Source organism: Anopheles stephensi, chromosome 2, assembly GCF_013141755.1.
Source record: "Anopheles stephensi strain Indian chromosome 2, UCI_ANSTEP_V1.0, whole genome shotgun sequence".
NCBI lineage: Eukaryota > Metazoa > Arthropoda > Insecta > Diptera > Culicidae > Anopheles > Anopheles stephensi.
Window position 1 is genome coordinate 40,554,851 of NC_050202.1, and position 16,272 is coordinate 40,571,122.

At 46.3% G+C, this 16,272-nt stretch overlaps 2 protein-coding genes across 2 annotated transcripts; one reads left to right on the top strand and one right to left on the bottom strand.

Annotated features, from left to right (window-relative positions):
* The first annotated feature begins 3,617 nt into the window (after nt 1-3,617).
* On the top strand, nt 3,618-7,638 carry LOC118503118 (WD repeat-containing protein 37). Its single transcript, XM_036036063.1, has 3 exons — nt 3,618-4,794; nt 4,889-5,750; nt 5,818-7,638. Exons 1-3 carry the CDS (start codon nt 4,404-4,406, stop codon nt 6,191-6,193), a joined length of 1,629 nt encoding a protein of 542 aa, XP_035891956.1. The 5' UTR covers nt 3,618-4,403; the 3' UTR covers nt 6,194-7,638.
* A 71-nt stretch (nt 7,639-7,709) lies between these two features.
* Nucleotides 7,710-15,726, bottom strand: LOC118503117 (polypeptide N-acetylgalactosaminyltransferase 16-like). Its single transcript, XM_036036062.1, has 4 exons — nt 14,115-15,726; nt 9,784-10,073; nt 9,190-9,721; nt 7,710-8,417 (listed from the first exon to the last, which is right to left on the bottom strand). The coding sequence occupies exons 1-4, from the start codon at nt 14,435-14,437 to the stop codon at nt 7,763-7,765; spliced, it is 1,800 nt and encodes a 599-aa protein (XP_035891955.1). The 5' UTR covers nt 14,438-15,726; the 3' UTR covers nt 7,710-7,762.
* Nucleotides 15,727-16,272: the final 546 nt, after the last annotated feature.

The following is a 16,272-nucleotide window of genomic DNA, read 5'->3' on the forward strand; positions in this document are numbered from 1 at the left end:
TATCATCGAAAGAAAAATAGATCGGATCAGTTGTTAGAGAGTAAGACCTATCGCTGCTGACCGACCACGTGATGTTAGAAGATAGTAAAAGTGCTGAAGTAAACTCCACCGATTTCTCTGATCATCTGATTGGAGAATGTTGATATAGCGGGTGTAAAGAAACGTAACTAGGATTGTCTAGGATCGCTTCAGAGTACTGTAATAGCACCATCTAACAAAATAGAAGAAGAATTATATTTCTATCGCTTCTAATTGAAATCATCGATGTTGATTAAGTAGAGATTTAACGAAAAAAGGGGAGGGATAAAACCCAGGACAAGACACATTTCTCACACACGCCAATCCAAATCCGTTACACACTCCAAGCCATTACTTCGTATCAGCTCAACGAATCAGTAGTGCGTGTGTATGTCTGAAGGGGAGGCAAGAAGGTGCTACTTTATCTCTGCTTTAGGACAGACAGAATCCTGTACAAACGGATCCCTCCAACAAGCATCAAACCCAAACTGCTCGCAAACTATCCCAACGGATCATACAGAAGAATCACCACGCTAGAGAAATAAAGAATGATACTATACAACTTTTTTGTAACGTGTGTCACGTCGCAGACCGGTGATGTGTTTTAGTAGGTAGGAGTAGGACTTGCTGCAATAAAAAGAGTCCTCAACAGGTAAAACACGGACACAAAACCACTTCACTAATCCTTTACAAAGCACACACAAAGAGAGGCAACTTCGATCAACGACGACGATAGTAATAGTTTTCTGCTGGCAGAAAGAGAATGTAAAGCTAGAACAATATATGTACAGATAATTCAAATTTGCGTGCTGCAAAATCCGCCTTGTGTGTGTGTGTTTGTTGTGAGTGTTGTGTAGATACTTATAATTCTTCGATGTTTAGACGAGCCCAGCTGCTCTTTCTTTCGCATGTAAAAAGGAACCGCAATGGAGAGATAGCCGGCAGCCAGCCAACAGAGGAACTAACGCGACTAACCTTGTTGTTGTTGCCTAGCTAAGGAATGAGTTTAAGCTACTGTTGATTAAAGCAATTTTTTCGAACGACAGGCCACCAGCAGTTCAGAAAAAATAAATTTTTAAACTGAGTTATGATATAGCTTAACATGTTTAAGGTTACTTTGTAGATTGTCCGGTGTCATTCTAATGTGATTGGTAACCCATTTGGAGAGTCTTACGCATCATCATCTTTTATTGAGCATTTCGTTGTCTCGTCTTAATTGTCCCCTTTGGAAGAGAGGGACACCCCGCGGACATATCACTTCCCAAGCTTCTCGCAAGTATAAAATATCCATTCTTCATTCAGCAATCCCTCTAAACCCTCGGAAATGTAAGTGCTCGAATGACAATGGATCAGGATCCCCTGTTCGGATGATATTTGGTAATAGGGAATTGGATCTGGAGACAGCTGGATATTGTAGGGCGGACCTAACGCTCGGTGGACATCAATGCTGATGGAATAAGCAAGTGGTATTTTTTATGAGCTGTAGTATTTTTCTAGTAGGGAGTGTGAAGGTCCTAACTGGCCAAATGTTTGGAGTGCCTGATGAAAATGCCCGACTTATGGCCTATTGAGCAGCAGCATTTTTACTTCACTTCAGCTTTTAAAAACTGCATCCAATCCCCTCAGGAAAAAACGGTTAGGCTGTGTATGGATGGATGGAACTCTTAATGTCTTTAATGTCTTTAACGATAAGTTGGCCCCATTCGACCAGCTGGAGCACATCGTCACGTCAGTGGTACCAGCTTGATGTCCTGCTAAAGCACATGGCGCGGGATCCAGCGCGGGATCCGAAATCGGCCAAAACATCCTACCGCTCGCTGATTCGATGCAGAGATACTTCATAGCCGAGTCTGCTTTCCTCGATCAACCTCTACGTTCGGGGGAGTATATATGTAAAGGACGCCTTTCTCTTTTCAGTTTCCTCTGACTTGTGCCACATTTCTTATTAGTATTTGTCCCGTGAGCTCTTGTTCTCGTTAGTGGCCTAATCTTGACCAGTTCCTTGTATTTTAGCGAGAGAAGGTCCTTGGTGGTCCTTCAAATCTCTTATTGTTTTACCTAAATAACTACTGATTCTATTGATGCATTGCTACTTTGTCTACGGTACTAGGTTCTAGGGTATTATATTTTCTTGGAACCGCTAATGGATCCCTTGAAGCGGATCGTTTTACACAAAAGCACAGAGCTGATTGCGCTAAAACCTGCTAATAACAATCGAACAAAGCCCCGACATCCGTTTAGCTTAAGATCCCCTTTTCGATGTTTGAGTGTTCCACTATGAACTTGCAATATGATCCTCCGATAAGTATAACCTTCTCATAAGTACGGTAGGAAATACGAAATTGACATCAGATGTTTCCCTATCTGTTTCACTTCGTCTTAACAGATAAGTCTGGACGTTTCGTTTGCGTCAACCTCGTATCTTGCGTACCGTACTTCCAGTCCAAAACAACACCAGCAGTCTGATATGATGCTGTACAACATCATTATCTCTCATTTTTGACCGATTATAAAACAATCACACAAAAGAACCGGTTTTGCACGGAAAATGTAAATTTAAGTAAAAATAACAAACTTCATATCGCGCATGTTTACTTGCGTACTTCGTGAGCGCCGGTGGCCACCATTTAGCACTTTATTACATTTATCTGACGCATTTCATCTGCACGTTCTGCTCATTGTTGTGCCAACAATCATTAACTGATAACTTTTGCAGATGGTAACATCGCAGCCTATTGCCTGTCGTTCAGCGAGATTAGCTTAGTCGTGAGGTACCTGCGGAACGGAAGAACACGCTGCAGCAGTGCACAGTCGCAAGCTAGCAACATGGAAGCAGTGGAGTTGGATGTGCCAAAAATCGAGACAGCACAAAATCTGGACAATTATGTGAGCCGCCAGCAATACGACCAACTGCTCAACGATTACAACAAGCTGAAGGAAAGGAGCGAACTGAAAACGACGCCGAACGAACACGACAATCACGATGCGGATGTTCTCGAAGCGTACATGAGTCGTATCAATCGGTTCGAAAATCTCATGAAGGAACTGCAGGAAGATTTCCTCGCCATGAAAGCTAGTGTACGATCGCGAACTGCTGTAACCAACGATTCTGGACGGTACGCTACGCAACGATCGCGCGGTGATGAGAGCGCAATTAACTACGTTATGACGATCGTACATCCGAAAAGCCGTACAAATTAGTTTCACCTTAGAAGTTAAGCCAAGTTATGAATGTTTCTGTACATTGTAACATAAATAAAAATGTTAAGCAAAAGTCGGTTAGTTTGCGAAGGAAAGAGCGCAATTTTTCATAGTCACGTGACAGTTGGCAGTTGCGGTGGAGTTTTGAAATACAAACGGATTTTTTATTTAATTGCTATTATGTTCACTTCTGCAGTCGGGAACTTCTTTTGAAGCACTTTTTGTTACCGTATTCAACATGTAGTGAAAAACGTGTGACTCCCATGCGAAAGTGTGGCCGTTATGGTGCGCCAGCATGCACAAAAGGACTTCCAATCGTCCTACACATACCTTAACACGAAAGCTCTCCCGGTCGGCAATTGTCAAATGTCATCGCAAACGTCATTTCGACACACGGTAGAAATGTCAGGGATGTCGAATCAGCATGGGTATTATTATTGTTTTTGCTGTTTTAAGTAGCTTTATTGGTGGTCAGATCTAAACAAAATCCACACAATTCGTAAGTAAAATCAGAATACTAAATCTGCTCTGGAAATTTTTTTTTTTATATTTTTAATGGTATTATTTCTCAGCAGGTGCGATTTGTAGTGCGACAACCCTGCCCCATTTGACAGCTCGTCCCATCTTCGACCAAAAGTGGTGCTCAAAACAAATTCGACAAGTATCGTGCAAGGAAGAATACCTCCTCCAGTGTTTTGGTGTGTCTTATCAGACCATTTGCTTCCGAATTCCTGTGCCCGTTTCGTTTACAAAGGAAAACGGCACTCGTATTACTCGGTGGCAAGCGGCCAACTTCCCCATTGACGCTGATAAATATGTTAGCTTGAACGGAGTTTCGCCACCAAAAACCTTGCCGTACGCGGATAGGAATTGATTAGGAAATATTGACCTTCAGTGAAACGGATACGGTGAGAGTGTGCAGCAAAGAAAGGTGGGCTTCTGAAGTGGGTGTAGTTTTTCCCCCCTCGTGTTGCCTTGAAACTAGCGTGTACTAGCAGCAACGAGCAAAGGCGTCGTGCAGGTGGCTTTCGGCGGAGGGGACAATCGACAACGACGACGCATTTGCACACCTTGCATAACGACAACAACGGTCTTGCAAGCGCTCCCGGAGCGCAACGGTGGTGGTGGTGGCGCACGGAAACGGATTAAGGCACCAGCTCACGGTAGCGGATTCGATAAAATCGATGGCTTTAGATTTGCTCGGTCGTCAGAAAATGCCCCTGGATGGTGCCTCGTCGAAGCAACCCGCCGTTGCCACATCCTCGGTTAGCGGAGGTGCAACCGGGGTTAGCACCGCTGCGGGTGGGAGTGGCCCGGCTGGTGGTGTCGGGGTTGGGGTAGGAGGCAGTACCCCGGGACCGGGTGTGGCTGGTGCAGCGGCCGGGGGTGTCAGCGGTGCGTCCGTCATGGGCAAACAACTGACCGCGAAACGGTCGCTGAAGCTGGGCAGTTTGGCCGAAGACATAATGCCTGGCGCGCTGGGAGGTGGCGAAGAACCGTTCCGTGCCCGGCTGCATCATTTGTTTTCGCAGATCGAGAAGGAGTTCGAATTACTGCATGTGGAGAACATGAGCCGTAAGTAGACAGCAGTCGAAGGGCGATGATGACGTTTCGTGAACATTTCATTAACACCTCTGGTTTTTTTGTTTGTTGCTTCGTTATGTTGCAGTGCGTGAAAAGTTGGAAGCAGTTGCTGGGACGCCGCGCGATTCAACCGTCGGCGAGAGGCTGCCGCTGCAGGACGCATTCGAGGTGGACGGGTCGGTCAACAAGAGCTTCAAATCGAAGCTTGGCAGTGCGGGTAGCAAAGTGAAGGCCGGCCACAAATTGCGCGCCCAGACCAGTCGCATCGTGTCAAGCTTCAAGGCCCAGTCGGTCGTCAGTTCGCTGGTGCGCGAATTTTGCGGCCACAAGGATGGCGTATGGCAGGTCAGCACGAAGGCTGGCCAGCCCATCATCGGCACCGCGTCGGCCGATCACAGCGCGTGCATTTGGGGTATCGATACGGGGCGCTGTCTTCTGCAGTACCAGGGCCACAGCGGTTCGGTCAACTCGATCAAGTTTCATCCGACGCGTGACATTGTGCTGACGGGCAGTGGAGACGCCACCGCACAAATTTGGCAGGCCGCCGTCAACTGGGAGGTGCCCGCCCGGAAGGGCCATTCGTCGGAGGAGGAGCTCGAAGAGGAGGAGGAAGGACCGTACGAGGAGAAGGAAAGAATCGATGTGCTGCGGACACCGTTGTGTGAATTTTCCGGTCCGGGCGGACACACAGCGGTGGTGGTAGCGGCCGATTGGCTACCGGGCGGAGATCAGGTCATAACGGCCAGCTGGGACAGGACGGCGATTCTGTGGGACGTGGAAACGCGGGAACCGTTGCATCCACTGTGCGGTCACGATCACGAGCTGACGCACGTGTCGGCCCATCCGAGCCAGCGACTCGTGGTGACGGCTTCACGCGATTCCACCTTCCGGCTGTGGGATTTCCGTGATCCCATTCCGGCGGTTTCAGTTTTCCAAGGACACACAGAGTAAGGCCCTCTCTTTCCTTCAATAGGGTCTCTTTTTAATGGAACTTTTCTGTCCCTTTTATTCCAGAAATGTAACCTCAACAGTATTCACACGCGACGATAAGGTAGTGTCCGGATCGGACGATCGCTCAGTAAAGGTGTGGGAGCTGCGCAACATGCGGTCCGCGCTTACCACCATCCGCACCGATTCGGCCGTTAATCGGTTGGCCGTGTCGGCCAGCGGAGTGATCGCCATCCCGCACGACAACCGACACATTCGATTGTTCGACCTGAACGGACAGCGCATTGCCCGGTTACCGCGCACCAGTCGCCAGGGCCATCGGCGCATGGTATCGGCCGTCGCCTGGACCGAGGATATCAGCTCGAACTGTAACCTGTTTTCGAGCGGGTTCGATCGGCGCGTTCTGGGCTGGGGCGTTTGCCTACCACCCAAAGACAACTGAGCAAATTAGGGTGTACATTACGACGGGTAGTAGGAACGGGGGCTGGGAAAGGGATTTGGATTTTTTCGTTGTCTCGTTCGTTACGTTGTTTTAGTTTAATAATTGATAATAATGGTTGTTTTCTTTTTGTCGCCACCAAACAACTTAGTCATTAGAGGTACGACACGACGGTACAGCCGGATCCCAGTGATGCCGTTGCAAAGCGAAGGAATTGTGTAACATGTTGGGTTCGAGGGATCGATATTCGCTAGTGAAAGTAATTGGTTTGTTGCATACCTTTCTTTTGCAGCGACGGTCCGCTGTACAGTGAGCTCAAGAAGTATTCGTCGTGCTGCATTTTTTACTTCAAAACGAACGATTAGATTTGATGGAGTGAACCAGTAGAATAGTTCAAAAACGATGCTTAAGTTAGGGAAGTCCAGAATCAGTTATTTTGCGCCCATGAGATTTGGAATCTAGCTGGAACATATAGAACAATCGTTATCTGACGTTCTATGCACTAGGGGAACACCCCAAGTTTAAAAATTTTGTGACACATATCTCGCTATATCATATGCAATGACTCCCATCAATGACTCCAATACAATGACGGAAGCTTCATCGTGCTTCACTACCGATTTGAGGAATTACATCCGTATCTCCGTTTTGCTGAATTAAGTCCAGTCCGTCTTTGTGGCTGATGTTACTTACCCAAAACGTCCTGCTAGTTACTCCTGCATCGGAATTTTGAAACCAACCAGGGTCCATCTTGACTTGTACAACAACAATGGCACAAATTGTGGATGTGCCTGGCACAAATGATTCGGAAGCGATCAATAAATCACTTCACTTTGGAACGGGACTCGCCCACTCAACAGAATTTGATGAATCATCTATCAAACCTTAAATCAGTTATGCCTGATACCCTACGGCGTTTACAGTAAAATATGCGCCCGACGAACACTTTTTGAATTCGATGGATATAGTCGAAAACCCCGCACATCTCGGAACTGGGAATCCCAACATCTCATCTATATTTTAACTAGCCTCAGTTTGGGTGGAATTTTTTGAGGGGCTTTTCGTGGGGAAGTGAGGGAACGGGTACATTGGGTTAGTTCAGTGTTAAGGAAGGATGCGTATTATCATCTAAAACGATAAGCAGGCACAAGAGGAGAGCCAAGAACGAATCATCTTCACCTGTCCTATGGACGACAATACTAAGGAGTCCGTTAATTTTATCGCTTATATGTATTAAACGGTTTAAAGGATGCCGCCGGTTGCCGTTTAGTGGAAAGAGTGGAGCATTTGTGGGATAGTGAAGAGGGCGTCAAGCAAGTTACTCAATACCAAATGTATGTACGACAGCACCGGTACTCAATTCGAATGTAATACTATTGTGATGTAAAGAGAGTTGAAGCATACACACGAAACACACTCGGTGAGAAGGAAACACTACTATCAACTAACAAACCAGAGGAGCATCGTTCTGTTCTGCTAAGGCGAGTGGAAAGAAAAGACTGACATCAACTCCGTGAGGTAAGTTTGTAACGAGGTTTATGTACACATTTTTGGTTCCAAAGCGAACAGAATTCATCTGCGCGTGAGCTGTTGCACTTCTACGGAGAAACTCCACAGCTGGGACGGTGCACCGCGGCGACAGTCGGACGCTCCCACATCTTCCCGGACGAGATTTTCCAAACACATCCCGCTCGCCTGGTGTATCAGTGTGCCGCCCAGTCGCTGCCACCGTTGTCCATCCTTCTCATCGGTTCGTGCCTGACCGCTGCCACTCTTCTGCCGGCATCGTTCCGCCAAGACGTACCCATTACGCACCGTAAGACACGCGGTACGGTTCGTGCTAAGCTGTCCATTGGTTTTATGCAGTGCCCACTGTAGCTGTCCTTCGCTGCCATCATTATCACGCGTCGCACACTCTACCAGCGTTACGTCGTTCTCGGACAGTCGCTTGCGCGTTCGGGCCGGTGCTAGCGATCTCTTTGGTTTGAGGGCGATACATCGTTCGCCGTGTCGCAGCTGCCCGAACGCGACATTGTTTTCGTTCGGGAGCTTCAGGTCGAGAAACACGTTCTGCAGGTACCAGCTAAACTTGCGACAGCTTAGCGAACGGCGCAGATCCTGCTGCTGCCGAACGGAACCCGCGTCGATGGATACCGCTTCCGGGCGGGCATCGTAGAAGAAGTTCTTGAACTCGTCCATCCAAACGAGGGCCACGCGTTTGGTGTTGCTAAAATGGAAAACATACGTTATTAGTCAGTTTGCTACTATTGGTGCGCAACAAGGAAATGGCCAGCATAGGCTGGAGCAGTGGCATAGAGCGCGTTAATGCGAGGAGAAATAGCCAGGGCTCAAACAAAAAAAGTAAGAATAGTTCATCTATTCAGACATAATTTTGGAAAGAGCGATCGAAATAATCATGGTGTTCTGATCCACTATCAGTCAGAGGTCCTCACGCGAAGGGTTCATTATTTAGACAAATTATTAAACGATCAGTTCAACAAAGATCTTTAATAGAAGAATAAGAAAGAAAGAAGAATAGAAGAAGATAGAGTCTTCCCGAGCAGATGATATCATGCCATCATCCACGAGGCATCAGACGCCTAAGGAATAGTAATTGCACTGAACAAGAACGTCCAGTTGCACACGAATAGGAACAGCGATCGATGCCTCGTGGTTGATCTTCCATACTATCATCAGCAATAAGCTAAAAGGCAGATGATACAGTATTGAACATTGCCTGGTACCACAAGAGAAGAATTTCTCCCTGATACCACAAGATCAACCTGTCCCATGCTACGAGGTGCTGAGAGAACATTCGCCATATGGAGCGATAGAATCGTTAAAAACCCCAACGCAATTAGTCACTTCGCATGTATCTAACAAATTGATGCTAGACTTCAGCTACTGTTTTGATCAATTCAACATAATCCTCCCTCAAATGACGACTTCTAGGCGCCAGATACTTAGTTACGAACCTAACAATAATCCTCACCACTTACCGCAGATATGTCAGATGGCTACTGTCGGGAAGAAAGCTAAACGGATGCTTCCGCCGAAAGACGTGCCCAACACGGGAACATGGCACCACCTCAACGTGTGCTCCACACATCCAGGCCTTCAGTGACATTTCGAGCGATTCACCTCCCCAAATGTCCATGCCCGGATCAAACCCGCCCAGCTGCTCGAACAGATTTTTCGCCATAATAAATATGCCACCGGAGATGGCGGGACTATAGAACGGTAGCGACTCATCGTGACGCCGGTGTTCGAACTCTTCGTCGGCGATCGGTAACCACCGAAAGTGGAGGCTCCAATCGAAACCACCCCGTAACCGGGCACTGTTTGCCCGATACTCGAACGTACGCGGATCGATTATGTCTATCACCGGACTGAGGATGGCGGTGGAGTCGATCGCAAGCCGATCGTGCAACGGTTCCAGCCAGCCTCGATTCACCTCGCAATGACTATCGAGGAACAGAATGTAGCTCCCCGTCGCGTACGTCGCACCAATGTTTCTGGAGCGTATCAGTCCTGAAGAAACGATAGAAAGAGAAGGGTGAGTATGATGAGTTGGATCATTGAGCCCTGGGTACCTTGTCGCACGGAGTTCCTGTAGTATCGTACGTGTGGGATTTGGGAGAAGGATTCGTAATACCAATCGTCTTGAGGTGTCTCCTCGCTTTTCGCCGGACGCACCCGGCTGTCGTCTTTGTGGTCGTTACTGCAGTCATCGATTAGGATTATTTCGTGCAGCATATCGTGCGGAGTGCGCTGCAGAATGCTGGCGATCGTGCGCAGCAGCGTGGAAGCGGCTTCATTATGGAACGTTATTATCACAGATGTGGTACGCCCTGGCGTCGTGAGGAAGGTGCGCTGTTGGCAGCTGAAATGGAAGATGTAATTTATTTTTAACAAGTTGTGCTTAAGTGAAACAAACAATTTTCGTTTAAATTCGCCTTCAATGTAGGGAAAGCCAAACAAACAAGATGATTCATTCGCAAGCTATTGAGGCAGCAAGTTTGCTGACCACGAAGGATAGATGAGCAACATATGTAAATCCCTCGTTCGAATGTTACACTAGACCGCAGCTGATAACAGCCGCCAATATTGGGAAACTCTAGACCATCTCAATATTTGGAATGTTTTTTTTTAATTTCACCACCCCAGTCAATCGACCCAGCATGACAGAGGTAAAAAGTCGGTTCGTGCCGCGAGGCGGTGCTTAAGAGTCGTGAGATATAAAATTTAATCATGCATTCATCAACGACGAGCGGATTGCGTTGATCAAGCTTAAGTAAGGGGTTAGAAGTGGTGTGGATTTATGGGCTAGTTTTGACTGGTTTTCTCAAGACGTGTTGTGTTTGCGTAAAAATTAGATTGAATTTTATTCCGCGTGTTGGCATTCGGCGATGCTTTGGTTTGAAATGATTATCGCTGCGATGTTTTTTTATGGAGCCATTTTGTGACGGTTAATAATGCAATTTATGATACATTAATGCTGGGAATCGAAACTTAAATTGAATTTTCGATACATTAAACCTTGCTGGTGTGCAGACGATTCTGGACTGGTTAAAACATCTTTACTAATTTTGACACTAAACTTTGCTCAATATTCACACTTAAGAATCATTCTACAAAACCATTACCAACCGCCCTAGAGTGTCCCATTGGCAGCTAGTTTTGGGACCTTAGCCATGACATTGATGAGAATAAAGAATAAAGAGGTCTCGGCAATCCTGTTACTTTTCCTTTTCAGCTACAAAATGTTTTGTAGGATTTTCACTGATCGTGATCGGAAAGGGACTTCTGATATTTGCGCTGGTTTACTCAAACTTGTGTTGCTCGCTTGGCGTTCAGTTAGTTACTGTATATTCATTGTCCGTTTACATAATTCATTCGACTGAGTCCATTCCATATTTCACTCTAATTCATGGAATTTGCCTTACTTTGCTATAAAATTGAAAACCTTAACCATAATTAATCCCTGAAACGTCTAACCATAAATTCATACCTAGCTCAAATTGATATGAAAAGCATATTCAAATTCCAACATGTTTGGATAAGCTCCTCCAATGGAGATTTGCCCGTAATATACTATTGATCTCTGCGATCGACGAGACGCCCACTGCTGGAACGACATTTTTCAGAAGCTTCGCAATTTAATCATTCTGGGCGATTGTCCCATGAAGGGTTTCGTCTCATGAAAGTGTGACATTGCTCATCTGGTGTTGGATGGACGTTATAACCCCCTGGATTCCAATTTTCACATAGATAAGTCACCAAGCAGTCCAGTGGTCGAGGCGATAACTGCGCCGGTCTTCACACGGCAGGACCGGTGTTCAAATCCTATCAGACCGCCTTCTTGGTACGTAGGGCTGACTACTTTACTGCGGGTAAAACTAAGTCACAGAAAGCCAGAAATGGCAGGCCAAGACCTCACGAGGTTGTAGTGCCAAGGAAGAAGAAGAAGAAAGTCACCAAGCACAGTTTTCCTAATCTTTGAATAAGACCAACCCAATCAGAATCGTCTTTCTGTAGAAGCGAGAAGAAATTTTAGTTACAGCAACTCCAAAACAGTTAATAAAGCTGTAATATTTTCTCTTTTTCTAATAGAAACAATGAGCAATCCGTATGCGGTTTCAAACCTCATGCAATAGGTCACATGGTATAAACAAGGCCAGCAAGTCATATGGACGGCAGTCAAGATGAAGATAAAATACATGGTGCAAAAGACGAAAAATAGTTAAGTAGATTGTTTACAGGAACATTGAATACGAATTCGTACAAATCAATCTATTTCGTGAATGCATACTTTATCTTACTCTTCAGCTGATGAGACATTTGATGATGGAAAAATAGTCGGAAAGTATCTCTAACTGAAAGGGTATGCTTAAACATAAATAGATCAAGATTTCACTTCAGATTTAATCTTAGGAAGGAATTTGATTCTAGACACACGTTTGATGTTGATAAGCTAATTTCATACTCTTGTCTGAAGCGGGTTTTAACGTTGCTCAGAACACATGCGATAAGTAGAGTTATTAATATTCTGTTCAATCAAATTTAAGCATAAGACATTACTGGACGATGCTTGTACAGCATAAAAAGCTCTCCGTTTAAAATGCATACACCGATGTGCTTTAGAAAAGGACAAGTAATTAATGACCGTACTCGGTACGCGCTGAATGTGAGAGGAATCGCTCACGCAGCAGTACGTACTTATGTGGCAGGAAAACGTGTATGGTCGAATTGAATTTGATTGCTTGTGGGAAGACGATGTGCTGCATAATGATCAGTTTTTCTACGTCCCATACTGCGCTCGATGGCGATGCCCTTGTAATATGGAAATATGGGGATTTTTTTTAACTTTTTTGCTTTTGAATATGCATACTCGGGATTCGGAAGGAGCAAAGATCGATTTGCGGTTTTCTCCTTCTTGATTGACTCTGGTCAAGGAGTAATACTATTGAGCTGATTTATGACACCTACGATAAGGTCGTTCGGGTCTTTTTAGCATTAATTCAAACGATCATCTATGGCTCATTGCTGAGCGACCTTTACCCATCTGGTTTATTACATCAACATCAAGTTATCAGCAAGGAACGCAATTATATTTCTTCGAACGCTGACACATTTTTCTCTCTCGGAAATCAAGTTTACACCAGATAACGAAGTGTGAGTTGCGTTTTATTGGGATTCGCATTAACGAGTAGTACAATGTGTCAGCATGTACTTTTTTGCTTTTAATCCAATTCTCCAGCCAACAATCGTGTGTGATGTGCAACATTATGTTTCCGGCTGCCTCACACCTTCGTCAATCAATTTCGATGAGTTGCCAAACACACACTTGACCGTTTTTCAGACTGCAAAAATTCTTCCTCGACACCACCTCCTGTGAGCCTATGTGAGCGCCCTTTTCAATCACTGATTGGTGCGTTCTGCCACACGATTGGCAACAACTGGGGGAATGCTCCGAGGTCAAGATTGTTTACCAACGGGATTATATTTAATCGACGCTCTAAGTCAGTGCCTCGAAAGCGGTGTTGAGCAGTTATGGATTCTTACTGGTTTAATTTATGTGTCACAGGATTTGTTATTGTTTGTGATCAAGCAAGAAAGTTTTTCAGAGCAAACACCTTAACAGATGATCCTTAGCTAGGCTTCGATTCTATTAAACCATCTATAGATTATTGATATTTTAGCTTTTTTTTGGCTAACCAATGTTAAATCTAACGATGAATGGCTAAATGTTCTGAACGATAAACAATTTTTTTATTCTTCTGCTCCTCTCTGGCAGCTTAGTATTGGCGCTGATCTTCCACACGCGAGGACCGGATATCGAATGCCTTGAGGAGCCACGATTTATCAGAATTGTATGGAATTCTCTAATAATAATCGAATAGTCAAATATTTGCCTAGCCACGAGACGCTCCATACATCAGACTCTTCAAATATTCAGTTCCAAAGCTATTCTCTTTGAGAATTTAAACATGAACTGTGATGATGATGATGATGATGGTCCATAGGCCTGATGAGATTCCAAATGCTGTGTTTTTCATAATGAACTTTATAAATATTGCAAACGTATTATGGAACTTTGAGTCTAAGCCATCCAGTTGGGAGAATGATGGAATGCGCATTATTTCAAACGATCGTGATGTGAACTTAGACAGCCAAATTCTAACAACCAATCATGAAGGTTAAACATTTCTTCACAATACGACCTGGTGTAGCCCTCAAAGATTAATCGCTTTCTGCAACTGGCACACGGTGTTTGTGTGAGTGCTATGGACTGTACCACAGTTCCTGGTTAGGAAAACCATTAAAAACCCCCAAATCAAGAGGAACGAAATGGTACGATCAATCGTGCTTTCGAGCCTCACTTCGGCAACATGGATCCCGCATACAAAGTCCAACTACTTACTTGGGATGGCGCGTATCGGGAATGGGTCGATCGACACCGAGACGATCGCTAACCGTCCGGTTAAAGTGATGCTGCTCGAATGGCGCCTCGGTAGTCACGAATGCTGGACCAACGCCTCCAGACTGGGCTACGGCCCTGGCCTGCCAGAGCCTGCGCACCACCTCCAGTCCGACGGTGAGATTCTGCTCGCCCGATGGGTCCTGATCCACCTTGCGGCGCACCTTCGCCATGTGGAACAGGTACAGGTTGTTGCAGCAGAAGAACAGGACGCCGAACGCAACGACCAGCAGAAAGGCGATCGGTGTTTTGCGCGCGATCTTCATCTCGTTCGCATCTCGTTCGTTCGGCAGGCAGGCAGGCGAGAACTGACGAATTAGCACTCGTTTTTGCTTCACTGACTGCTCACTTTGTAGCAGGGAAGCTCTTCCCTTAAGAGACGCGAACGCTAAGCCAACAAACTGCCGACCACGTCGTCTGCTGTAGGCACTTCAATTTAGACTAATTTGCACCATGTACATTCCATCTGATCGGCGATCTATCTACCGCTCAAACGCACCGATCGACCCGATGCGCATGATCTTGTTTCTTCGCTTAGAATCTCTACCATGCGTCCATGCATGCTGCTGCTACCCACAGGGACAGACACAACCCTTGCGGAGACGTTTCATCACGGGTCTGCATAATTCATTCGCACTAAACACACACACACGCACTCACACACACAGGCCTATGCACTGCATGCTTCTGCTGGGGCTTGCTCTGGATGGCAAGGTGGGATTCCCGGCTCCAATAAGGGCAACTTTATTGCAACAGAACCCATCCAGAGATGGGTTTCCGCCTCTGTTATTGGTTCCGTGTTTTCCCACTCTCCGGTGAAGGGTACTGCTAATGGAGCTTGTGCACCGTGCCGTTTGTTGCTTTTATCACAATCGCGAACCGCGAAATCATCAACCCCGAACGTTGCCCACGTTCGACCAGGGACGCATCGCGATAAGAAAAACACAATCGTCACTAGTGCTCTCTCTCTGTTTACATTCGTCCGGCCAGACACACACACACTATCGATCTGCGGCCACGTGAAGCCAGTGACCGAAACTCGGAAGAACACTGAGCACGTATCCCGCCGTACCTCCTGTGCCCACCGGATATGGCCTGGAGCGGCAACTAACAAATCTAATCACGTAACACACGCACCCTCTAATCCCGGCACACAACAAATCGCGTAATCAATCGATGCGCCAAGGCCACACCACCAAACGCCCGAAATCAGTTTTGCGCGAAGCCCCGGGACGCACCGGGTCTGTTGACTAAGAGCCTTCTTCTTTGCGTATCGTACGTGTTGCTGCGTACCGTCCGTATATAAACACTCACAACCGACCTCTGCTGCCCGCGTCACTTCTGAGGGATTGGCGGAGTTGCCGGCGCCAGAATCGATTGCGTTTCTGCCTTACCGGGGATTACGTCTGTTGGGCCGCTGTTTTGTGCCTATTCGTGTGGTCTTGCGCTATCCTAATCACTAACAACAACTGTGCGCACGGCACGCCACGGCACGTTCTTCCATGTAAGCTCCGTCGCTGGAGCCGGCTAGATCGCAACTGTATTCCGGTGGTGTGTCCCGCGGCGCATTCAGTGGTTGTGTTCCGTCTCTCTCGCTCTCGCTCTCTCTCTCTCTGTCTTGCTTTTCTGGCGCTCTCGAACAGCGCCGGGGCCGAGTTCTCTGATCGAAACGCGTGGAGTCCACCCAGTCGTCCACGCAATTCGGCCAATGTGTCGTCGATCATCATCCTTTCTCATTTTACTGTTCAATCGATCGCAGCAGAGTGCTCTTCGCGAACGGTGGAATGCCACCGGCGAACGATTCGATTTGCTTGCATGCTAATGGAGTGGCATGATTTTGGCATCAAGGGTCGTAATCGCGGTAAAATTCGCAGCTAGTAATTTAATTTAGGAGTTTAAATTTTAGTTTTTCAAACACTGATTTTGTTCTGATACAACATGCAAGCGAGATCGTCCCTATTAGTTCTAACACCAGTCCCACTGGTGCACTGGAGCTTCGTTAATCGTGTAAACTTATACCACATAATCTGGCCTTTTCATTGATTGAATGAATCGACCCATTCAGTAGAGGCATCAATCTGTTCCTAGGAACAGCACCCAT